At 40.4% G+C, this 27191-nt stretch overlaps 1 protein-coding gene across 1 annotated transcript in view; it reads right to left on the bottom strand.

Annotated features, from left to right (window-relative positions):
• The window catches only part of b3glcta (beta 3-glucosyltransferase a), a 57737-nt gene that overhangs the window by 11376 nt on the left and 19170 nt on the right, over positions 1-27191 (bottom strand). Inside the window, exons 3-10 of the mRNA XM_070970914.1 lie at positions 25526-25565; positions 15920-16029; positions 9817-9893; positions 9017-9128; positions 7511-7647; positions 7305-7368; positions 5853-5987; positions 2406-2475 (exon numbers count right to left, since the gene is read on the bottom strand). Coding sequence (XP_070827015.1) covers positions 2406-2475; positions 5853-5987; positions 7305-7368; positions 7511-7647; positions 9017-9128; positions 9817-9893; positions 15920-16029; positions 25526-25565 — 745 coding nt within the window. The remainder of the gene's footprint in view (positions 1-2405; positions 2476-5852; positions 5988-7304; positions 7369-7510; positions 7648-9016; positions 9129-9816; positions 9894-15919; positions 16030-25525; positions 25566-27191) is intronic.

The following is a 27191-nucleotide window of genomic DNA, read 5'->3' as shown; positions in this document are numbered from 1 at the left end:
CAAATACAACAACGCTATTTCATACCACCACAATCAAACGATAAAAAACTAAACTTAAGAATCCAAAATGAAGTTGTGCAGGTCAGATGTTGATTTCCTGCCTTACTACAGCAAACGATCAATATCAATAGATTTGGTCAGAAAGTTTGAAAACAGATACTGACACAGACAAGCAACCTACACATGCAGCTTTAGTGGATATGAAATGGGATTTTATTTATCAAATACTATCTAAACATATAAGATTTCATATCAGACTACTGGTAAAGCACAAAGTCACTGGATGACATGTGATATTCTGTGTTTTACTCTTTAAAAACGTCTAAAAATGTCTTATGAAAGGAAACGGAAAGAGAAGAAATGGAATGTGTTTTAGGAACAACACAATGAGTAACAGCTACTGTAAGACCATACAGCACGACCACTGTATTCTACAGTCTGTGAAGCAGCACAGGCACAGCACTCTTCCATTCCAACACATTATTCATTCTCTCAGCCATTTCATTCATTTTATAGTTTTTACTCCATGTAGGAATCACATTTGTGCCTTTTGTTTTGGTTTTCTTCCTCTTTCTTTTGTGAATATTTGCAAAACTTTGCTATTTGCAGGTTGTTTCTGACAGAATAACACCCACCAAATCATAAAAAGGATAAATAAAATAATACTTTTTGTGCTTCAAATGTGCAAAATCTACACAGAGCCATGAAAACTCAAAACACGAATAATTATTGATACATGTTTTTCTCATTTTTTTGTTGTGGTAGCTTCAAATCCAAAAAACAAAGCTAAACATAGTCTTGAAGGCCGAGGCTCTTACACTGTAACAGCACAAGAAGCACACTGAGCTACCATGAAAAGAAAAGGGAGAGTAATACATCAATCGTTCACACTAATTTTACATCAACTCTAATTTCAAAATGGATGAAGGTGCATTTGTTATGTCCATGTCATTGTTTTTGCACAGATAATCACTTCAGATGAGGGAGATTAAAACATCGTAAATTAAATGTGTGGCTCTTTCATGTCTATTTGCTAATGGATCTAAGATAATCTTTGATATATAAATCCATCCATCCATTATCTATACCGCCTATCCCTTTCGGGGTTGCGGGGGGCTGGAGCCTATCCCAGCTACAATGGGCGAGAGGCGGGGTACACCCTGAACCGGTCGCCAGCCGATTGCAGGGCCACATGCAAACAAACATTCACGCTCACACTCACACCTACGGACAATTTTTAGAGTCATCAATTAACCTAATGAGCATGTTTTTGGTCTGTGGGAGGAAGCCGGAGTACCCGGAGAGAACCCACGCATGCACGGGAAGAACATGCAAACTTCACACAGAAAGGCCCCGCCTGACCCGGGGATCGAACCGGCAACCTTCTTGCTGTGAGGCACGCGCACTACCTGCTGCGCCACCGTGCAGCCCGATATATAAATCGAATATTCATTTTCATCTTTTCTACATTTGAAACCAATAATGGCAGCTTGGCAGAGGAATGGTAATTAAGGTAATTAGTGGGATTACTTTGGAGCAATACTCTTTGAGCGTGGCGTACAATTTGTCTGATCCCTCAGAAATGAATCTGCAATTTGAGCAGTTGACTGAGCCTGCTACATTTTCATCAGGTTAAAAGAGAGACAGATTTACTGTAGATGTCTTAACATCAGGCACAGCGTGCAAATAAATGGCTAAACTTCAGAGAAGCTTGTTGGGTGAATTTACATTTCCAGCAAAGAAATGGTTTTTCCTTTTAGCCTCAATACCATTACAAGACTGATTCCAAAAAAGTTGGGATAGTGTGTAAAACATCAACAAAGCAGAATTTGCTAATCCTTCTTGACATAATATTCAATTGAAAACAGCACAAAGGCAAACACATTTAATGTCTGAGCTCAACAGCTTCATTGATTTTGTAAATATATGCTTTTTCAGAATTTGATGCAGCAGCATGTTTCAAACAAGTTGGGACAGGAGCAGCTAAAGACTGGGAAAGATGAGGAACGCTCCAAAAACACCTGTGTGGAACGTTCCACAGGTAAACAGGTTCATTGGTAACAGGTGATAGTACTGATTGGGATGAAAGGGGCATCCTGGAAAGGGTCAGTTGTTCACAAGCGAGGATGGAGTGAGGGTCACCACTTTGTGAACACATGATTGGATAAAGGAGATTACTGCATGAGCTCAGGAACACTTAAACACATACAGTAAAACTGTTGTTGATGAACAAATGCAATGTGTTATAAATCCCTTCAGACATGTTGGTGGAATTATCGTGTGAAAATCTCATGATTTCTGGTGTGACACACGTGAAAGGTAAAAGAAAAAGGCAAAAGCATCTGCAATTAAACGAGAAATTGTGCATCTTTGGCGGACTGTGTAAGAGTGGGAGTGTGACTCACCTCTTTCAGTGTGAAACTTCCTACACGTTTTCACAGCAACAAATATATCTTCTTTATTTACAGGCTCCCCCTTTGATGAAAACAGGAGACATTAATCAAAGAAATGCTCGCATGAACACGCAGAATAAATCACACGTAATTAAAACAGAATCTATATTACATCCAGCCTAATAGTAGAAATGAAGATTTTCAGGTGATAGTGAGCTTCAAAGTGGTCAGTGGGAGTCTTCAAAGTGAAATTAGAAATGGATATTTCTGCTAATAGTCTGGGGTCATTTGGCCCTCTGGCTTTCCTTCTGAAACTTAGACATACAGCAGCTGATAACACAGAAATTCAAGACTGCATTAGGTGTGCATGTGTGAAATATAAAAGCCTTGGCAATAAAAAGAGGCACGGTGAAACTGGGAAAGATTATAAATGAAATGAAAGAGTGAGAGAAAAATAAGCTGAAAATGGAACATTTCTGTGTGCATCTGTGTGCCCTTTATTACCACATTCAGTCCAAAATGGAAAGGGCTGATATGATGTTTTTTTTTTTTAATCTTGTGCTCAAACAGTCACACAAAAAGATCAACTAAATCAACAGCAGACAGGATGCATTAACAGTGTATGCAACATTAAAATGTCATCAGCTGCTGCAGAAACCATCACTTTTCCAGGAACATTTACAGACAGGATGTGATGTACAGAAAGAATCCACTGTGCGATGATCAGGCCTGAGCATTGAAACATCAATGTACAAATTAGGGCTGCAGCTACTGATTATTTCCATTATTTTATTCATTTTAACTGATTAAACCTGCTATGACATATTTTTTGGCCACCTGTGTGCAGCAGGAACAAGCTATGAACACAACAATAATCAATATTCACTCTCTTTCAGCTCAGTTTTTGGTCTCTACCAACTCCTGAGGGAAATATCTTGCTGCTTTGCTGCTAAACACGCCACTCTGTTCACCAGTTAGTTGCCAACTGTGTCTGAGCAGGTCATATACAGTGGGGGTTTTTAGAGGTTTTTGGCTGAAACAATGCTGAAAATGACGTCATATGAGTGTGAGAGGGAAGCAAAACATTAAAGCTGCAGTCAGACAAATAAACAATGAGCTGAAACTCGTTACATAAAGCTCTCTGACTCTCTGTCGATTCATCACTATGAGTGACTCCTTTCATAGTGTCACACTGCTGTCACATTAGATTTTTTTAATTGTAAAAATATTGGTTATAGCTGCTTTAATCATTTAGTGCACGAAATGCCACATAAAAATTAGAAATGCTCATTAAAATGTTGATCCAAAGTGATTTCTTTAAATTGCTTTTTCCATCCATTGATGATGAAATAAAAATGGGGGAAAAAGCTAATTTTCAGATTGAGAGTCAAGAATCAGCAAATGTTTGTCTTTTTCACTTGATGAATGACACGAACAATTAATCATTTGTCAAAACTTCTCATTAGTTTTTGACTAATTGTTATCTATGGGACTGTCAGACCCCAAAAACCTCAAGACGGCTCAAAATACATTTCTATTATGGGCTTTCCTGCTCACTTTCAGTTTTCTCGTCCGCCTCATTGTCTCTGTTTTTGCCTGTTTTACTCATTTGAGAAAAAATGACTCATGTCTGATCCAAATTTGAACATGCATCTGTCCTCAAACGTCCGGCGTGCAGAGAGGAGCAACGCCACGTTTACTGCCTCAGATAAAAAGGATGTGTTTTGCTGCCGCGGCCACTTTGTTTGTCGTCCTTCACGTCCTGGAATCTGCCTCTTGAGGCCCTTGATTCCTTGTTGACATTGCAGCTAAGTGCTGATTATGTTATGTCCCTCTTGTTTTGTCTGAATGGAAACTTGTCCCTGAATGCTTATCAAACCTGTGACCTTCATGTTTCCGCGCTGGTTGCTCCAGTTGTTGTCCTGTTTTCTGGTCAAATGAATGCAGTTTTATGAGGACAGTGATTTCCATCGGGGTGGGGGGGGGGGGGGGTGGGGGGTAAAAACCACATGAAATAAATCTGACAGTCGAGACTGCGACAAACATGAAGCAGACTCTGGGCCACATATGCACATGCGGTAGGTGATTTGAATCACAAATGAAAAGATCAGATTGGGCTTTTCTGTCAAAACTTCGGGAAGGGAGAAAAATCTGAATTGGGACACGTTCAGCTGCAGTCCTGGCATCCCAAATTAAACCCACCTCACCCACTCAGCAAAACTACAGTCACAGACACATCCGTGCCACTCTAGCACTTCCTTCCGACGTTATTGATTGTTTGAGGGTGCATGAGGCGTCGACAGTTGCCCGCTAAAGGTCGACTGACCCTTCTGATCGGTTCACAAACCAAACTTCTTTCAGCTACAGCAAACATAGCACTAACAACTCAAGACACTGACATGGACAGAAAAATAATAATTAATATACTGGAACAGTAAGAAAGTGTCCCAACAATCATGATTAAATTAGACTAAACCTATTCTTCCTACATCACAGTGAAAGCACTGACCTTACTTACTTTGTGACCTAATTATGTTTTTCCTCAGCCAACACACTCGACCCATTCAGACAAAATGCAACACCAAGTACAGCCTTAAGACAGTCCCAATTATATCCTGCAGGATTATTCTAAGAAACCGCCTCCCAGATATTTCTCCCTTGAACATAAAACCGACTATAATAACTTTTCTCTGTATTATCTTATAAATAGGGAACTAAGATCAATTACTACTAAAATACCAAGAGAGATATTCAATGAACTGTCAGAATTTCAGTGTAGCACCAGTTCCTCCACTTAGTTTCATGCAATTGATAAAATTTCCAACACTTATACAATATATTTTCTGTTCAGCTTATTCATAAGCAACAAATAGTAAAAAAATTGGTCCTAAAACAACATGAGATCCATCCATTTTCTATGCCGCTTATCCCTTTGGGGTCGCGGGGGGGCCGGAGCCTATCTCGGCTGTCAACGGGCGGGAGGCGGGGTACACCCTGGACCGGTCGCCAGCCGATCGCAGGGCACATACTAAAATACTTCTAATGCTAAAACTGGAGATGGATAACCTTCAACACATTTAGATGAATATCAAAAATAAGTCAGAAAAATCAGATGTAACCCTTGATGCTGAGAGGATGCAAAAGGACGTGGCTTAGCAATGTGTTTCTCCCTTTTTGCAGATGACTGAATTAGATTTAGTGAGACAAACACGAGACATCTGTCCCTTTAAGCTAATGAACAATGTTCTATTGAATGAAGTGTAAAGGCAATATAGTGTTCAGGGCTGTGCTGCACTGGTTGCTGCGTTGATGCAGCCGCGGGCACGAAGGCTGAAGGCTGAATATCACAGAACTGCCAATGGCTAACAGTGAAGCGCATTCTGCTTTTTTTGTTGTTCAATTGTGTCCCTTTTCCATTTCCTGGAGATTGAGGACAATCAAATTGAGGCTGATACTCACACACGGAGGAGGCTTGCTGCTCAGAGTGGTAGCACAGTGGCTGAGGGTCTGAGGAGAGTCGTCCGGCTCAGTGCACAGCTCAGGAACGGCGGTGAGATGTGGACCGTTCCCATTGTCCCAGATATACAAGGCGACCTGTAATAACACAGATGGATCTTTCAGCTTTACGAGGTTAAGTCAAGATGCAATCTTTCAGACATTAATGCCCTGTTACAGACTCAACAGAAGAGACGTGGAATGTTGTCTGTCTTCTTTTATAATAACTACCACAATTTTGCTCTCACAACAAAACTCCAGTGAGCAACGTGACTATTTAAGATGACTGACAAAAGACATAAAGAGGATGATGGAAAAGGAGAAATTGAGAGCTGGTGAGTGTTGCTATCTCTTTCTGAAGGACAGCAAATGTAGGGTTTAATTGAGCTATTCAACAGGGAAAGATCCAGACATTACAGTAAAAGAATACATGATGAAGACAGACAGTCAGCGCTGCCTGCATGGCTGGGCTGAGGCCTTTCTATGTGGAGTCTGCATGTTGTCCTGGTGTCTGCATGGAGCCTCCGGGTGCTCTGGCATCCTCCCACAGTCAGAAGACTTGCAGGTTTGGTTAATTGGTGACTCTAAATTGCCTGTAGGTGTGAATGTGAGTGTGAATGATTGCCTCCGTGTTGCAGCCCTGTGATGAACTGAAGACCTGTGCAGAGCGTACCCCGCCTCTCACCCAATGTCAGCTGGGAGCAGGCCTAGCCTCCTGCAACCCTCCAAAGGATAAACGCTTACAGATAATGGACGGATGTCCCAAAGAATCAGGATCTACAGAAAGTATAAACTGTGACGTTCTGCTGACTTACAGCCTGGAGCTAATCTACTGACAGTGAACTGAGCTGACATTGAGAAATCACGCAATGTCAGTACAGCACTTTAACATATAAGTGATCTTTATTTGTGACCCATTAATCTGCAATAACACCACTTAATATCATTTTAAAACAACTTAAATTTCCTTAACTTCAGCTGAAACCTCAGCAGGAAAAAAACGCATTGCATATTTTTTTTACCTATAAATAATATGCAGTATTATAATTTAATCTCTCAGACTGAACTCATGCCATCTCTAACTGCACTACCTTTTCCAGAGTGAGCCTGATAAGTCTGATGCCGTGTTTACCCCAACAAAATCCCTAGATGCCTCCCTGACTGAATTTCAGTGATAAAAATAAGAACCTCAATGCTGCGCCATGACAATTCTCCAAAGTAATGAGATTTCACTTCAAGGTTAGATCGATTTCATGCCTCGCTCTTTTTGTGCAAATAACTTATAGTAGGTCAGCGTTGGCTTGTGTGTGACAAACAAGAAAATTGATAGAAAATGGTTGAAAACCAGGAGCCTCATCATCACTTTCCAAGCAAAATAGGTCTGAAGGTAACCGTGTGACTTGCATGTTATCTTACCTCATGTTTCAGGTCAATGGTGAAGTCAGATTTAAGTGGCTCATCTCTCACTTTGTTTGCAAGCCTGAAATAAGAAATCACTTTTTTTTTCTTGAAATATGCAGCAAATACAAAAGTCAACCTCTCAAAAATAGGGAATAATGCAGTGATGCAAACCGAACAACTCGATTTTACAGATGCAAAAGTAATTTACTGCACGTGCTCACCGAACAACAAGGGGGATGCTCAGGACCCAAGCAGCAGCGAAGTCAGGATATTTAAAGACGGAGGGGTTTTCTGCAAAGGCGTAGTGATGGATGATGGTCGACTCTTCGTCATGGAGGGGCTTACCAAGAAACCACTCCTGATAAATGAGAAGCATGTGACATAGCATCAGCATGAGCTACTTCACTTTACTTTAGTTGCACTTTTTGCCGTGAACACATCACTGTGAGCTTTTATGAAAGACACATTCGGGCCTAATTTGGAACTCTTCACGCTGCACTTGCCAGAAAATCTTTGAAATTCTTTCCGGTGGCTAAGTTTGTCACTAGCTTGGAAAATAATGAGATGTCTTAATAGAATGAAGTTCAAAGATACCAGATATTGTAGCCAAAGAGGGTCTCATCACAATTCTCGACATATCTGGAGTAAAAATGATCTTATATTTAGAGAAAATCCTCCGACAGTTAAAGTACAGGAAGTTTAGAGGAATGTAAAATAAAAATTGTGTTATTTCAATGTGAAATTGAGCCACACAAGGCAATCACTTTTTATACTCTTCTGCATATAATGCACATGGTCTTTGTTATTGTCTCCTTGTTCTGCTTTCTACCTCTCCTTCTTATTCTGCTGCTGTAACAAGAGAATTTCCCCAGTGTGGGATCAATAAAGTCTTATCTTAATCTTATCTTATCTTGGAGAAGTCGCTGCTTTAGGGCGTGCTGTAATGAATGGAATCATAATGTGATGTATTCATTGTCTTGTCCTCAGGAAAATGTCATTTATAGTCACACAATAATGATTTCCATCTCTGTCTAAACACTTCACGATGAATAAAAAAGGTTTCCATTAATTGTTGTGCAGAGACCAAAGCAAACTTCAGCATTTGCTGATAAAAGTAAGTTTTGTTGTGTTTTTTTTTTTTTCCCTGTGGGCTTTACATCAAAATGTAATTAACATCATTTTTGGCCCTGTTTCACTTGAAAGCCAGTGCAAACTTGTGTTGTGAAAGCTTGTCAACATGTACAAATAGCAACAAAAAAAACAACAACAGAAAAATGCTGCTGTTATTTGGATTATTTTAAAAATTCATACACAAACAAATTATTGATGGAGAAAGCTATTTTGCTAAGCTTGATTAAGAAAGAAATCTTTTCCATTACAATGTTCTGACTGCAGTGTTTATCTAATATTTATATTCGACCTACCCCAACGACCCATATACAAGAAAAATAATTTCATGAGTGGAGAGACAGGCCTTAAATTAGGTCTACAGCAGAGATTGGAGTGACATGTCTGACAGGTTACACTGAGAGCTGGCAGAGCTCAGTGCAGCTGCAGACAAGCTGGAGCCAACCTGATACCATATCTCTTAATTGAAGCGATGATCAACTAGGCCAGAGCCCCAAGCAGGAAGCTTTTGCTCTAGCTGATGAATTTGACAAAGAGACAGAGCAACAAAGACAGACAGCAAGAGATGGAGGTTTAGAGGGAATACTGCATACACTTACTTTATTCTTGTCAAATTTTGCAAGGACTTGAATAAGCTTAGTCATCTTCACATTTGTTTCCTCCTCCAGAAATACAATCCAGGATGAGTTTTTCCCGAAGGAGCGCGATAAACTGGGGACACATAAAAAATAAAGTATCATGAAAAACTAGAGGCAAATAATAAAATAAGAATAAATGGAAGATTGCCATGCACAGGCGAACTCTAGATAAAGCAGATTTTTTAAATTCAGTCCAGTCAGAGGAACTATCTCACTGAGGCTCCTGACCCAGTCAGATCAAGGCAGCCACAGAGTTTTTCCCTAGAGGGCAGAGAGACAAAAAAACATCACAAGCACACAGACTTCTTTCAGAAAGGGCAGCTCTGTAATGATCTGGGGTGCATTTGGTGGTCTAGGTCCTAAATCTTTGCGGTGGAAGAAGAAGAAGAAAAAAGATTCAAATGTTGTTTCACATCTCCCCAAAACAATTATTGAACACATATCGGATTTTTAAAAAGGCCAAATCATGTAGTCGACTGTGGCTAATGTCGTTATTGTGCTCTTTGGACCGCTGGATAGCTTCAATAATAGGCTTATTGCCACAGTTATAGACGCATTAGGAAGGCGTTTATCACAGTGTGTCGCAATCAGTCAGTTATTCTGTTCATAATAGCTTCCAAGCAATTTGTAGCCTTAAAACGTAGCAAACAAACTGTGCTCAAACCTGCAGAATCTCAGCTGTGGGAAGGCAAAATGTTTCTGACATTTAAATCTTTGTTAACCACACACTGATTCGATCCTGAGAGTTCAGCAATACTTACTAAGGCAGCAGGGGAAGGATACTCCAGTCTCCCTCATTATCTGATAAACTGTGAAGAAGCAAAACCGCCGGTGGTTTCTGAAAGAAGCAGCAGACCAGACATACAGTGAAGTTCATTAACTGTACAACAGCTACACACAAAGCTAGAGACAACAGAAGGAGAGATTATTCTGTAACTGCAAAGTCAAAGGTTTGATCAGTGCTAATGAGCCAGATCTGGACTCTGTCTGTCCCTGTCTCTCACTTAAAGAACCAGTGCTTTTAGCCCATTTAGTACAAGTCTCATATACTCTGCATTGAAGCACTGAAGCTAACCATTTTGTGGTGTATTTTATGGTTTTGAATAATACACATGCATATAGCCTTGTGCCTATGTGGCGGGTGTAAAACTACTCTACACAGCCACACATCTACTAACAGACTGCCTTTATTTGTCGCCCTTTATTTGTGTTACATTAATATTGCATGGTAATGCAATTGGAAAAATCTGCGCAGCTTGACCTCACTGCAATACTGTGCAACAGTGACAGAAACAAACACAGACTATTATTTTGCGTGTCAACAGCTCCCTTGAAAAGGCCAAAATCAACGATAAATTTATCCTACGAGCGCTGCCTGTGCTGCCAAAGACCGCTGTGCCACGGATCCCCACTGTTGTGCAAAAACATGTTCCTTCATCACGATGAACGTGAGTGCTGCGGTTTATTTTACATTAGCTTTCATTTATTATCCTTTTGAAAATTCTGTTTGCGTCTGTGGCAACTGCCAGACAAATACAACCAAAACAGGGAAGGTGACTAAAGACAGACATTTAACAACAAAGAGCTTCACAACAGCAAGGATTCGTTTAACAGAACTGTTGTGGATGGTATAAAAGGATCTCTGGGGAAGTGCAGTCTGCCCTCACGAAACAGCATCATAGTGTGTTGCTGATGCACAATCTTATTAAACATATTAACAATCTTTTGGATTTAGTTCTTGTTTGGTCCCCCACACTGTGTCCTGTTGCCTTAAACAGTCACTAGAACACCAAATGTGTATTAACCTTCAGCCAGAAATAGTCCCCAATACATGCACCACGAACATTTTAACATATTATTTAGCCTTTTTTAAAGTAACTACGTATCCTTGACTGTTTTTAGCAGTAGTGCCACAGACGTGGTAGAGAAAGTCTTGAGAGATGGCCCAATGCCGTGATCAGACTACATTATATTTTTGCCTTTTGATGTGGTCACTGCGTCCATAAATTCTTACCATGACTACATGCTGGACCCCTACCAAGGTGGCTGTCTTGCATGCATAAAGAGGTGGCAGGAAATAACTATTACTCCACCTGACAGCAACACTAAGCGTTAACATATGTATGGACACTTTCATGAATGAAAGCAAACATACATACATGTGCAGTACGTGTGCAGAGGGTAACTATGATCTCGCACTCACAGGAGTGATTAATTCAGTGTAATTCTCTGGACTGGAGGGTGATATGCAAATGACTACAGGTTCGCTGAAATGAACAAACATCATTCCTTTGTCGCTTTGCCTGCAGGCCGATGGCACAGAATGCACTGTGGAAGTTGTTTGGAAAGCAAAATGCTCATCTTCTACTATGCAACACTGTAAGAACACAGGATAAAATAAGCGATTGTTATTATTATTTATAGAGCTCAATGTCTCAAATTTGCCTCATTTTCATTGCCAGCTTCTGTCAGGTCATGCCATTATCAGCCTTGTGTGGCCTGATATTGGCTTTACTTATGTTTTTTGTTGGTTTTGATCTTTCCATGTGAATGGTTGACAGTAAGAACAACATAGAAAATCGTCTTATTCTTTAAGGAGATGAAACTTGGAAAGACACCAGTATGATCGTTCAAAACCCATATTGCCTTCAGGGCTTCTGCTCTTGCTTGCCCTTACGCTAAGAAATAAACTGTCAGTAAGACAGAAATATCACTGGAAACAAGTTCAGGGCATTTGAGGACATGAGCAGCACACACAATCACTTTCAAATGAGAGGAATCTGCTTCAGCAAAATTTTCTACATGGAGGACGGAGAGGAGAAGGTGTGTGAGGACTGTCTGAGAGAGCCGATGTTTCACGCTGCCAGGAAAACAAAGCAGCAGAGCGTAAGACCCTGTGGCTCATTACTGCACGGTCCACTCATCATGCAGGAAGTCAGGGGGAACAGCCTCCTCTGAGCCATTCTGTCTAACGGCAGCCTGTTTGATTTAGGCGATGAGTCTGACGCTGTTTACACTTATTAAACCATATTAGTCAGTGGAGGTTTGTTAGCTCTCGTCTGATATGAGCTTTATCTTAAAGCTAATGACACCGACCATGTTTTATTAAGCTGCTCTCTGCTTGACATTCACACCATCGCTGTTATGAAAAAAAAAAAACTTTTTCTATTAAGGTGAATAGAAAAGAAGAAGCGTAGCGTTCGGATAATGAAATCTCACAGCTTTTCCTTCAAAGTGCTATTGACATTCCTGTGATGAAGGAGGAAGAAGAAGAGGCCGATTCTTTACACCAACTGCGTGCAAGCAGCAGACTCCAAATCAGCAGATAAGGGCTGGTCCCTGTGTGGACATACATGGGACGAATAGGACACTGATTGCATGGTGACTTGGGAGAAGATGGGGGTCATGGAGGGACAGGATGCTATGTTTTTACTCATATGAGGCGCTGCAGGGGAGACTGCAGACAGCCACCTGTCAAATCCACTTCAGTGATGAGCTGCAGTCCAACAAGACATTTCTGATGGCTAATTCAGTCAAAACAATAAGAGCCAAACCTCTTATTGACGAACAGGACTCGCATATTAAAGTATTTTGCGCGGCTCCGTGGGTGCACAAATAGTTGAGATTTTAGAGTTAAAGCATTTAAAAACAGTGCTTTTCAGTCCTGCTGTTTAAGGCTTCTGAGTTTAATCTCACTCTGTTCTCGGTGTGCGTCTCTGTGGATATGAGTATCGGCTAAACGACAAAAATACTACATAAATGTAATGTGAATTCCTCCCAGAAGGCAGATGTCAGACTGCAGGAACACGGCTGTGAGTCGCCACGTAGAATACACAAGTTCCTGTCTGTGTAAATCTGTGGCTATCACACAACCGTCCACAGCCAGATGAGGAAAAAACTGAAATATCTGTTGAGTGTAAAAAAGGCTTGGAGACAGAAATACTGACACTACATGCGTTTCCCATCTCCGAGGTGCAGTGACCAGGTCATACATCTTAGCTCTGCTGTTCGCCTGAAATTTCACATATTTATTTCCACCCAGTCAGCCTTAAATCATTCAAGAAGCTTTAAATCAAATGCTTTTGTATTACAACTCTTTTGACCAGACTGGATGACAACAGTTTAATCCTTGAGCCTTCTTTCTGGAGAAGGGCAAGATATCAAAGCTTATTTCAGCTCCCTAATGTCTCCTCTGTCTTTCTGCGCATCTCAATACTGATTTCAGGGCATAAAAAGGGCTTTGCACAAAGATTTCCATGACAATATACCACAACATACCACAAACATGTTTAACAGCTACAAACTGGGCAAATATCTTGTGTTATTTGATCTTTTCCCTGCGGTGTCGCAGAAACACCCTCTAAAACTGTTAAATAGCAGCATTATACGCTGTGTGCGTTGTGCCTTGAAAGGGGGAGTCAGTGTTGAATGGCTGGTTGTAACTCATGTTTGGCTTAAGGATGGTAGTAAACAAGATGAAGCGGAGGGTTCGAATTTTTTACACACCAGTGGAAGCCTGTCGCCTAGAAATTACATTTATATACAACTAATAAGGGAAAAGCAATGGAGACAGCAGACACAGTTATCACAACAGCTCGTGATCACTAGCTGTAGTTTCAAAGCTACTTTGCTGGCTGTTTTAACTATTGCATAATTACAACTGAAATGAAGTTTAGCTGTGATCTAAAATGCCAGCTGTTCAATTTTTAGTGTGGATCCATGCATGAAAGGACTTTTCTAATATGTTTTTCAAGAGGGACTCTCATTTGAATGGAAAAAAAAATGCAGCAGATTATTTCTTTAGATCAGGGCAATGAAGGATAAACGTGCTCAAGTTCAAATAATATGTTAAAAAAAGCAATAATTATCAGGCCACAATTAAAAAAATGCTGACATGAAACCTGAAAGTGAACTAAAATAGAAGATCTTAAATGTAGATGCAAAATCTAAAGGTTTAAATCTGTAATGGAAAGGGAAAATTAAGCATTAATATGAATATATATTAATATTACACACTGAAAAGTGACGATAAAGTTGTTCTTTATGCGAGACGTGTTGCTGGAGTTTTCACCCTTTCCAGCTTTACAGAACATGTTACAGAACATTTTCTTTTATAAATATAATAATATTTTGAGGGCTCTGCAGCCTTGGTGGAGGTACACCTCTCTGAGAGCTTTATGGGTACACCTGAGGCTAAAAGCATTTCAGTCTGATTCTGTGAAGATAACTCATTTTGATCAAGAGTCTTCGGGTCTTATATCTCTTTGAAAAGCTGTCAAACCTTTACTGCTGCCTCTTTCAGAAGTCGCTGATTAAAAATCCCACTGGACTTAGTGTAATTGCATGCAACATATACTAAAAAGTCAGACATCTCTGAGATCATAAATGCAAACACAACATGATGTGCTACTCATAAAGTCTGTCTCATCTCATAAAATTTGATGTCCAGTCATGCAACTAAATCGTTTCATGACAAATCTTATCTCCTGTCACAACATGCTGCCACTATCCATTACATAAACCAAGAAACAATCCTTCCAAATTGTGAATAAAATTGGACAAATTAGATTTCAATAACAACTAAATGAGGAAGTGAGCTATTGCACAACTCTGATTTTGGACGTTTTATTGCTTAAGGTGGAGTGCAGGATTTCTGGGTTGCTGACTGGAGACAAATCGGAGAGTGCTTTTCAAAGAGCACAGTATTCCAGTGGTGTGCCAAACGAAATATTTTAAGATTACGTTCAAAACCATAATAGCAGAACTAAACAGAGAAAGAAATGACTCACCGTGATTATTATTTTTTCTCTCTGTCAGTTTGGCACAGTCGGTCGATAGTACAGATAAAAGGGATGTGACATCCAGCAGTGGCAAAGAAAGCCAACAAATCCAAGACCACAGAAATTAAACCCAAACAGGAGATCTAAATTGGTCTCTTGATACAGGAAACACAGCCAGCAATCCGATTTACTGTAATGCTGTCATTAGTGAAGCTGCATTCACTGTTTAATAGAATATAAACATGTATTACACCACATCTCCTCTGGCTCTGAAGCCATTTAACGAACAGAAGCAAAGGGCACGCTGACCTGTAAATGTGCTCCGATGACATGAAGCACGATGATGAATGTCTTAACTGAACTGCACGAAACACTGCGCTGACGTCCCGACAGAAAATCTAGTTTTTCTTTCCTCCAGCCTTTTTTTTTTTTTTTTTTTTTTTTGAATATGTGAATGGTAATTAGGACTTACAATATTCATTAAGATGAACATATGCCTTCGGATCATCATCTCATCTCATTAAAAATTTACCAATAAGAGGCCAGAAATGGAAGGATGATTTGTTGAAGAGAGTGATATATATCTGGACATCAAAGCTGCACAAATGTCTGGATTTCCTAAACACATAACATTATAAGCTAGCACTGTTGCAAGGAGCTGAGGATGTTGCTTATAAGTACGCATACATAAGTATATTCAGACTTTCATGTACTGTAGAGGTTTATTCTGGTACCATGAATAATTCTTCATAACATTATTCAATATTTGAAATGATGAGGATTGAGTAATCGTGTCACAAATGGTAAACACTTGGCAAAGCTTTTTTTCTGTGCAGTGCACTCTCCAAAATAGATTTTCCAATTCTAAAAATGCAAAGTTTTTGAATCATTTTTAAAAAATCAGTGCTGACACCATGTGGCAACATACACGGCTTACAACAGCTCCTGTGCAGGTGCGACTTCTGCTGCTAGTGATTCATCACCTGCGCATATTTCTTTAAAGATCTATGTGAGCTTTCATGTGCTCTTTGTATGCCAAAATAAGATCTCGCGTCGAGGAGTGAAAGCATGTCTCGAATCTTACCTCTGTCAGACTGTGCGCCTGCTTCAGTAAATCTGCTCTCCGTCTTTCTGCCTGCCTCACATGGAAGGAGTTGCTTTGACTCTGGAGGACGAAGACTATCTCCCGCAGGTCTGGGGGAAGACAAAGGACAAAGATGTGAGACTGCTCACACCCTGTGAAAAAGGATCATGCCGATCGTTGACCTTCTGAGTACGAGGCATGAAAAGAGCCGCGGTCGGAATAACTGAGGTGATTTTTGCTAATCTCCATTATTGGCCTGGTGATAATAACCAGCACATCAAGAGCTTAATTGGCTTGGGAGAGAGTATGTAAATGTCACAGCCCAGACTGTGTTACTTAATAAAAGATTAGCAGTCAGAAGAGTTTCTCTGAGGTAACATAACACACAAAAGGTTGACAGAGGCCAGCTGTCCGCTGCTGGCTGAACTGCACAAGTGCATTTTCAATATAACTCAGTGATGTTGCTGCATATTAAGACGAAGATTAACAGGAAGCCACAAGCTCATTAATGCCAGTTTAGCAGCTCATACAGACTACTTCAACTCTGACAAGACGTTTGGACGTATCTTTGTCATTGACCGGGCGTGCTGCACTTCCTCTTCATGTGAAATTTATTTACAGTGCGGTAATAGTGACACAGCTCAGTGAAGAATGACATTGGCTGCACAAACAAGTCCTCACAAAAGCCTGTGGCTCTTACAGCCGAGCACAATCAAAACCAGCCTAAAAGACCGGGAGGGAATATATAAAAAAAATCTGTCATTTGTCTTTGGCTCTGTACAATTACATTTGACAACTCCTAAATCCTGTAAGCTGTCCCTCACATCAAAATGAAGTCTACGGCACCTGGCTGGAGCGACTCTGACAACAAAAAGGCTTTTCAAGGATTTAAAGCTGAGAGGTGGGAGCCAATATCCAGGTGAAGTAAGAAGAAAAGCGAGAGATGTCAGAGTTGTCCTGCTATGACAGGCTGCCTCTCTGTAATGAGACATGCAGGGCTTTTTGTGCATATTTTCCGTTTAATTTGAGCTCAAACAAACACAGCAGGCTTTGCGCCAGCTAATTCTCACTTGCTTTATACATTTTAATTAGCTACTTAAGTATTTGTACAGAATACAGTCATAAAGGGTAAACCATGTCATAAATTATGATTACCAGAAGGCGCTTTTCCCATGAAGCATTTCAAAATTTGCTGACTAAGTGTATTTTAGTGTTTCAAAACATAAATAAGTGCCAGCCACCGCTGACAGGTCTATAATCTTCCCATTGGAATAGTTGTGCAAAAGCAATAGAAGGAAAGAGGGGACGGACGAGTGCTGACAATGGCAGGATTAGATGGATCGCCTCCTCCTCAATTACACTGCTTGAACCTCTTCCCTCCCTGGGTTCAGATATTAGCAGCAGAGTCAGGGGCAGACACTATGTCAGGGTACAGTATCCCTGTCAGATCTTTTTAATTAAGTGGTGGTGGGTGTGTCGCTCCTTTGCACCACTCATAACAAAGATCCCATTGATCGTGGGTCCCTGGTGAGGGGGGGGATTTACTTGCTAAATCTCAGCATGCCCATCTCCCAACAGATCTAACCTCCGCCGAGAGCTGAGCTTAGAGAGCGAATACCACTGCACCTCCTCTAAATGTCCTTCTGCTGAGCTTGCCAAATGAATGACTATGTGAGCGTGCGTGTGTGTGCATCTGGTTTCACATAAAGCAGTGCATTTTAAAGCCCCAGGTGAGGTACCAGCCTCCTGATACTGCACAGTACAGCTATAATTCCAGCTGCATGAGACTAACAGTAAAATCAGATAAGCAGTTTGCCAATCCCTCATTGTGTAGATAATACGGACTTCATGCCAAAGCAAAGGAGAATGAGGGGTAAAAAAAGAAACTAATTAAGACTGAATTCACTGGCCTTGGCTCCACACTAATGGGTTTCGATTAATCATCAAACAACAGGGAGAAAAGGGGAAAAGGAAAAATCCTGTTATAGCGCCCTTCTTCCGTCACCTATCGTTCCTCCATCCTTCGCCTTTCAGGTAAAAATCACCTTTGTGCAGTCCCTTGACACTCATGGCAGCTCGTGCCAGATTACAAATGCGCAATCAATACAATCTGTATTTAATAGGGCAAAGATTTTAAACACATTGTGCCAACGATGCAGTAAAAGCACTTTTTTAGTGGATAGGTGAGATTATCCAAGGATGCCTCTGGGCTGAGAAGAAAATGAATAAGAAAACATGCCATTACTGGGGGCATTATAAGGGGATGTTAATGTGTTGGGGGTTGGCTAAGCTTGGTAGGGTGTAGCTTGGATGGTGTTTAGATGGCAGTTACGATATGTTATGTTAAATGAAATGCTATCAGACTGTGTGGTGATGGGGTGTAAGTCCAAGGACAAGCAGAACACCAGATGTTATCCTGCTTCTGCTGTGTCTGCTCCACGACTGTATGCTACAGGGTCCTGCAGAGTTAGAGAAGTCGGGCAGAGAACAAACAGCACCTTAAAATCCGCAAGGTCCCCAGAGGATGAACCCTGCTTTCTGAACCCCGCCACCATGAGGTCCACATTTGTGTTATCTTAACAGCAACTGAATGAATTTAATGGCCAGTTGGGTAGATTACTAGCACAGGACGAACTGCGGTGATCCCCTGATAACTTTTACTTTGTACAATACTTTGGTTTGTGGCTAAACACTTACAAAGTTAACTGACATTCCCATCATCTGTATTTAGTGCTAAATAGCAAATGTTAGCATGCTAATGTGCTAAACTCATGTGGTCAACATTATGCTTAATGACAGCATGTTAGCATGTTCCAGAAGCATTTAGTTCAATACAGCCTCACAGGGCTGCTACTGTGGTCGTAGCCTCTTGTTCTTTCCTTTCTTTGAATTTCTTTAAAAAAAAAAAAAAAATGCTAAACAGATTCAATTTCCTTTCTTATACGATTTTCACTTGGCAGTTTCGGGTGCATTTGGCTGGGATGTTGTCGGGGAGTTTGCTGTTACTGCGATGGTCGTTAGGGTGACTCTGGGTGCTTGACCAGGAGTATTTAATGTTTGTTTTGATTGTCTGTTTTCACAGTTGTTATAGAGGGGATGCTATTAGAGCTAGCAGTTCTACCTGTAGTTATATTAATAGCACTATTCCCGGAGGTAAAAATACAGAATCATTTCATCCATTTAATAATAGGGCAAAGATGTGAAGTTGCACCCTGGTGCCAAACACACCACAAAACACTTTTTTGAGTGAAATTATCAAAGGATGCCTCTTGGCTCATAATAATATGCTTTAAATGAAAGAGATTGAAGGTTCTTAGGGAGATGAAGCCAAAGCCCGGGTCACCTCGGAGCAGATGATTTTATTTGCCAGCCTGATGGAACTAGAAAGCTTGAATCTAGTGTTCGTTTATCTCCCTTCACTCATTCAGTATTCCACAGGGGCCACTCCACAAAAAAAAGACTGTATCAGCCTTGAAATATATTGGATGAAATGAGACACAGGAGAATTGGCCCTCCTTTCTCTGATCTGTTACTTTCCTCGATGCACGGAGCCATTGTTTAAAGGCCTTTATGATCTGGTCTATGGCAAACTCTGTGTGAAGGCTTTCAGTGTTCTGTGTACTCCCTCGCTTTCTCTGAATATAAGAGGGCCGAGGATCAGAATTAAAGAATTAAGAATGACACACTAAAACATATTAGTATTTCTAGGTACATGCACACACACAGGATGATATATAAATATCTGCTCTTGAATGTAGATGATGTGCTCTTGTAGTGGCCTGGGCCTGCAGTGTTGTCACCTCATTGACACAAATCAATGGTGACACTTCCTTAGAGCAGGATGGCAGTCGTTGCCAAGTGGCAGAGGAACTGAGAGCACGCTGACCTCTAGGCACTCCTGTAGCTCTGTCATCTCCATCAGTGTCACAGAGCAGGTGTGTGTAGTCACCAGAGCTGTCACAGGAACATTTCATTTCAGCCTAGAGTATCTCCATCCCCTCAGTTAAATAAACACAAGTCTGTGAAGAGGCGACTGACAGTGCAGGAAGGGATAAGTTTGGGAGAGCAGGATTTAAAATCTAGTTCTGAAAGGAAAAGGAGGGTCATACGGATGGAAAGCAGATCAATAGTGCAATTTCAATGACAAATGTTTGCAAAAGTCTAGAGGGATAAGATCCTGCAAGTGGGGCCATTAAACTGCTGCAAGAACAATGAAACTGTCATGACATATCCAGAGCTCTTCATCGGCAGCAATATTCAGAGATGACAGAGGATGTCAATGGCTCATTTCCATAGTCGGCAGGCCTGACTCCCCATCCAGCAGCTGATTGCGCTAGTGTAAAACCTGCTACACTCCAATGACTCACATCATTGGACTCCCCGAGACAAGAAGGCCCAGATTCATCCTTCTCCTAAAAATTCTGCTCCATCTCTCTCTTCCTCACGTCCAAAACGGTGCATCCGAGAAGACATACTACACCGAAGAGAATTGGGTTGCCGTTTCCAGAACAAACTAAGCGTGACGGTCTCACCAGACAGCACCAGGATTTAATAGCCAATCCACAGACATTCGGTGATATTCAATCTTGAAGCCCAAATTCAATATAGCCAACTTTTTTAGGCTGTTGAGAGTTTGATTTAGCCATATAAAAATAATTTACCTTCCCTACAGGCAATCATCTCGTGTGGCACAGGCCTATGTGTCATGCAGCAAGTGAAATGATTTTCTATCAGCCTCCTTCTCATATTAATACAGACTTTTAATTGCTTTGCACAAGATCAATAGAGAACATGGTGTATTTAACTTTCAGCTTACAGCTGAAAAGGTCAGCGTCATAAATATCTCTCAGAGAGGAAAATAGCAGAGAAGCTGCCGACAGAAAAGGGAGTGAAATGAGGAAGCAAACCTGTGGAGAGAAATGGGAAGATGCACTATTATTGCAAAAGAAGAGAAAGAGGAAGTGTGTGAGAGGGACAGAGTGAGAGAAATAGAGGTGTGCACGAGGTGGACGTCAGAGGGAAAAGCCACTGTCCTGTAAAAATTAGCTCATTACAGTGGCAGTGCACGAACACACATAAAAAACAATCACGCTGCAGACACAACACCTAAAGGTTGGCGAAAAGGGTCTCCAACCTGCGATGATCGCACTCATTAGAGGTTCTCCAGAGTTCACGACTCCATGGACAACTCTGCTGAAGACTAATGAGTGCTGAACTCAACCCTTAAACCTCACTTAGCATCAATAATTCAGGAAGCAAAGGCAATTAATGCAGAGCAGATTCCAGGTTTTGCTTAAGAAGCCCATTCATTATCCATAATAGTGTTTCAAAAATGGATGATACACCACTTGAAAATAACTTTGTTTTTTCCTAATTTCTGCAAAGCTCGAGTTTTTTGGAAAGATGCATGATTTCATACCCCGTACAGGAATATACGGCAGCGACATTATTGAGGATTAATGTGTGGTGTTCTTTAATTTGGAAAATAAAGCCACTGGCCGTGTTTGGAATAATAAAGAAAGAAAAGCAGGGACAACAGAATTGGCATGCAGCCAGGCGCTAGGGAACGTGAGAGGGTAAGAGAAAGAAAGCAAGGAAAAGTAAATAGACAGGAAATGCTGCTTGGTATGTGGGAATAATTCAGTCAAAATCTTGTGAACATTGTGCCTCCTTCAAGATACAATGTGTATCCCCCTGGTCTAAAGAAGCTGGCTCTGTGCCACTTCATGAATATAATACAGGTGCAGAGGGGACAGTAACACTGCTTTCCTGGGCTTAATTATTGTTACAACGATAATCTGATTCCAGTTCTGGCGCACCTTCACAGCTGCCCTGTACCCTCAACTAACACAATATATCAAAAACCTAAAGCTAATCTAAAAAAAAAACAAAAAAAAAACAGCTTTTGGTGTAGCTTGCATTCACTGTTTGCTGGAACATTTTTCTTTCTCCCACAGATAAAGCAGCAAACCTTTTGGTCACTTTCTTTTCTGGCACATCAACAATAAACTTCTGATTTTAGAGCTATTCCCTTCAAGTCAAAGCGCAAGGTTTTCTGTCCACATTTGCACTTTTGCAATAAAGTTGAACAAGAAAAAAAACAGGCACTGGCCATGTCCAAATGAAACTGTAGGAAAAAGAGAGTAGAGAAATACCAATTTGACCATTTTTTTAAAGTAAGGAGATGATCTCTGTATTGTTTCTTTCCACCAAATCGCACAACTAACAGCTGAATCAAGAAGAAAACAAGGCTGCATTAATACTCTGGAGATGCAGTCACTTGGCGAGCAAGTATGTAGCACAATTGCAACCACTTAAACCTTTTTTTCATTCACATTCCACAAGTCTATCTATTAGCGCAGGAAGACACAGTCTGACCCACGAAACACAATTTCAAAAGTGGAATTTTATGACTTCTGATGTAATTTCCCAGCCGGGTCTCACTGGGTCTCTGTATGAAATCCTTTAGGTACAAGTTGCAATATGAAATCTTATTAGAACAAGACTGAAATTTTATAAGGAGGCAGCCAACTGTAATACCTCAGATCAAACCTTATGCATATGCAAAAAATAAAATCTCTGAAGTACATTAACTGCTTGCATTTCCAGGTATACTGAACATAAAATCTGCTTATATTAAAGCAGGAAAATGGTGAAAACCCATCAGGATTTGAGTCAAAACTGCCTCATTTATTAACATTATTGCATACTGGTTGTACTTAAAAAGCTGAGCTCGGCTAACAAGACATGAAAATCAGATGAAAACTTTCGATTTTGTTGTTACTCTTGTCCAAATGCATCGCCTCCATGTAGTGCACCTGCATGAATGATCTGAAACTACCTGCTTAAAAAGTGGAATTAATTGACAAAGTACTTTTTTATTTTAATATTATTATTCAGTGCACAGTCTCCTCTGCTGTTACACTGTGCATATAAAACATCATTTTTCCTACTTTATCTCTTTCTTCTTCTGACTACGAGTCTGGAAATGAAAAGTGAATTGAGTAGATGAACCATGACTGATTGGGCTGCTTGGGCTAGACAGCCAAAGGCCTGACAAGATTGGTATTATTATGATGTTTATTCGTTTTTGGCATGATGCACAATATACCGTGATGTTGTTTAATAGCCTTTAAAAGAAACTGATCTGAAGAAGAAGAATTGCTCTCTACATTTCTAAAACTATATCTTGGAAATAAACGCGGAAAACTGAGTATTTCTGATTCCGTGTTTTTATTGTGCTGTGGGAGGTCACGTTATATTCGGTGAGGACTCGTGAATCTATGTAGGTTTTTGTTTTTTCACTAAAATCTTAACAATGCAACTGTATTCTCTATATTGTGGCTGTTTCAAATGAATTTTTCTCCTGAGGCTTTTCGGTCAGTGATGTCCTCCAAGGTTTCAGCTACATGTGTAGCTAAGATGTGGCATGTTGCATTGTTAAAAACAGCGTGCAGCACAAAGCAGCCTGGGGACTCACACTGCTTTGTGTTTGCTCTACAGATACAAGATATAATAATGTAGATCTGCGGTGTGTACAAGCTGCACTGAGCATCTCATTTTATTCAGCCTGAAATGAGACATCAGTCTATTTACATTCAACACCCTGTATTCCCTCAAAAGAAGCACTGTTTGAATGATTACTTCCGATACCCTCTAAAGGGTCACAGCTCCTTTAAATTAAACAAGTCAGTTATACCTATTGATGTTTGCTGCTGTGTTGTTAAAACAATAGAAAGTCCAACTTCCTTTATTCATCTTCTGAATTCCTGCCCACAAACAATATTCACTGCAGGCGAGCGTAGCTTTTCTGCTGTGACAAAGGGAATTACTGTGGCGTGCCAGATAGTGAAGCTCTATTTTTCAGATAGCTGTCTGTTTGTATTTCCTCTCTGTGCTGAGGTGCCAAATGAGAGCATTATGAAGTTGCTTTTGTGTGCTTTTGCGTCTGTGGTGACCCAGTTGAATGAACAACAGGCAGAGGTCCAGAAAACTGGCTCCAAACTCCTCTGCAGGCTCCCGAAAATCACTCTCAGATGGTGATTGTATGCGCCCCCTGAAGCATGAAAGGCATGCATGGGATCTTTTTATTTGCTCTACTTATGAAATTCCTGGTTGCTGTCAAATCAATAAAGAGAGGGGACTATATTTATGAAAAAAAATCTGGCGATCTCAGAAGATTAAATTTTCAAGGCAGGCATGAGACAAAAGCCCTTTTACAATTTCCCTTTAATAACTTTTGCGATTTAAATTTCACACTATCCAACATTTTTCATTTCAAGAGTTACTGTTCATGATTATATCAAGTGATAGCACATTTCAACCCTTTGATCGAGCAGTTCTCTAAATTACTCAGTAATAGCTCATCCCTTTGAATGTCATCCAACTCCATAAAGTCGCTCCGATGATGCAGACTGATCCAAATATCAAACAATAACAGGGTCCAAAAGATGACCTGTACTATGAATAGCAGCTTTGAAAACAGGTGCTATCAATTACGGCAGCATATAAATGAATAAAAATCTGAACACACAGAGAACACAGAATAGCCTTTGGCATTTTAGATTACATCCTGCAAATTACAGTGTAATGATTTCATGCATACAGGGTATCAATACCATACTTACTGTAGAGTTTATTGAAAAAGACAACTTTGTGTTTAAGAGGGACTTAGAAATAAGTATGAAAGTATTTTACAACTCCTTAATAGGTAACTTTTCCGCATTGAATGTCTAAAAACCACTGGATATATATTTTGTCGAGATCGATAATTTTATTCGAGGAGATGGTGCATTTCACTGTCAGTGGCGTTGTATCCCCTTTAGCTGCTAAAACTCCCGCAGAAACACGCGAAACACCAGATGACGTGTCTGAGACTCAACGAAACCAGAGTAAAACTTCATTACATGACCTCGTCCCTTGTCACGTCAGGTAGATTTTCATCAGTAATGGTGGTTGACACAGTGAGACAGGGAAAGTCAGTGCATCACTGTCACTGTTAATAATGCAACAAGTTTAGTTATGATATCATTTATTTCAATATTATCATTGTAATTATTATTGCATTAGTAGTAGTAGCAGCAGTAGTAGTAGTTTTATGCTGAACATGGTGTTTTGTTGCTGCTAACTTTGGGTGACAGATGCAGCTGTATAACAGCTGGTGCTATAAAACTGTGTACATACGTCTTTAAAACGCTGATAAAACATTACTTTAACCAACTTGTACATTCTGTCGTATTATCATGTAACTAAGGTGAATATACTTCTACCAAGAAAAGACATTTATTGCAGTTTCCTGGACAATGGAGAGTTGTTATATAATGTTTTATATTTACAGCATAGAATTTTATTCATATATTTTCTATGAAGTGAAAGTGGCAGATGTAGGTTGGCTCCTTTTCATCACAGACAGTGGCTACTACAGCTATGGTTAAAAAGACATGATGTGAAAAAGACACACTGTGCGTACAGTACAGTGTAATTTATTTCAGGGTCGCTCCTATGTGCACATCTGTAACCCTCTTCTTCCTTTGGAAGCCTTGCATGTGTGTGCAGAATCTGTACATTGTAATGTGCTTGTAGTTTTATCAGAAAAATAAGACTTACCCAGCTGATTGTTGTGGATGACATGCATATCATCTTGGCTCTGAAAAGAGAGAAAAACTTTTTAATAATAACAGCCAAAAAAAGATGTTCAAGCACAACTTCAAATAATGACCTATATACATCCACTGTTTTGTTTTCACAAAAGATGCAGAAACTGACAAGAATGGCTTTTGTGAAGACGCTCAGTTTCAGCTAAATACTCTATTTCCTCTTCCTAATCACTAATTAAGACTTAGTGATACTAAATATGGAAAGCCCTGTGGGTTATTTGGAGAAATAATGGGTGATACCCCACGTCATTAGTCCTTCCTAATTGTGTGGGTTTTGTGCCTGCAGCATTTAAGCTCTGCACATTCGGCTCAATTAAGGCGTTCAACACTGTTCCACCTCCAGAGCTGTCAGTGCACCCAGCAGACCATGGAGGGATGAGTAAATCAATCACAAGCTGAGCAAACTTTGAAGAGATGTCTTTTACCTCCATCTTTCAGAGGAAATCTTTCAGCCTTGGGAAAAGGCGAGAACGTGCGATTTCTGACTGTTTCGAGAGCTCAAGTATTAATAGATAATGACAAACCGAGGCCTGTTTTGATTTATGACTTCCTCTAGACTAACAATCATTTTACTGGCAAGCTGTTGCAGCCTTCACAGAGCTTAACTAAGTCATAAATTCACTCCCAGCGGGTGTGGTGCAGTGGTTACAGGGAATCACAGTAGTTTGGTGGCAGTTGTGTGAACCAGCCTATATGTAACCCGCTATCTCAGCACATTCAGAGGACTAGCAATTTTCATAATACAGAAACTGTAAATTTAGTCAATTCCCTGCCCATGAACAATTTCTTGCAAATGTCACGACAACACATTACTTACTTCCTGAAGAGCTTGTTTCCTGCACTTCCTATCCTTCCTATTATATTAACCAAATCCTGAATGCAGCGTTTTGACAAGCGTCACATTTTGAGATGAGGAAATAATAGAAGAAAGTTCACCAATTACAAAGATATGCACAGCAGTGATTCGCGCACATGTGCGGCGCTCTTTCTTCTCTTATTTTTCCAGGTGATCAGAGTTTCAGGCAAATATATGCACAGGCAGACAAGATCATATCAGGGTGATTTAATTCAGTGGGTACAAGACATCAGCTTAATTGGACTCAGTAGCATTAGTCATGCCCAAAAGGTTTTTGTCTCATCTTATCACACACTACTGCTCTGAAATCATTTCCTTAGCTGAAGAGAGAAGGCACCTGACGGAAAACATGCATCTCATAAGCCAGGAGCATCTGACTCGTTATCAGATAATTACTCACAGAAAATCTTTCCAGCTTGAAAACATATATTGTAGAGCAGGTTAATATCGAAGGAAAACTAATCTAGAAAGATGAGGCAAATAGTCGGCTTTGTGAATACGGTAGTTGTGACAAAGAGCGGCGGCTGCGAAGTTCTTCACCGTCAGGCAGGCCGGAAACTGCACTGACAGTAAATTGCTGCATTGTCACTGTCAAACAAAATAAATCTAGACCTCCGGTGTGATGAATTAAGTGGTTGATGAATCGTTACCAATTGTATTGATTGTGTGCGACTGTGTGTGCGTTTGTAATGTACGCATGTGCGTCCACTACAGAGACCTAATGCTTTATGGCAGGCATTAATGGGGCTTTAATGAGAAA

The sequence above is a fragment of the Chaetodon trifascialis genome, chromosome 9 (assembly GCF_039877785.1).
Source record: "Chaetodon trifascialis isolate fChaTrf1 chromosome 9, fChaTrf1.hap1, whole genome shotgun sequence".
Taxonomy (NCBI): domain Eukaryota; kingdom Metazoa; phylum Chordata; class Actinopteri; order Chaetodontiformes; family Chaetodontidae; genus Chaetodon; species Chaetodon trifascialis.
This window is presented reverse-complemented; position numbering and strand designations above follow the sequence as displayed.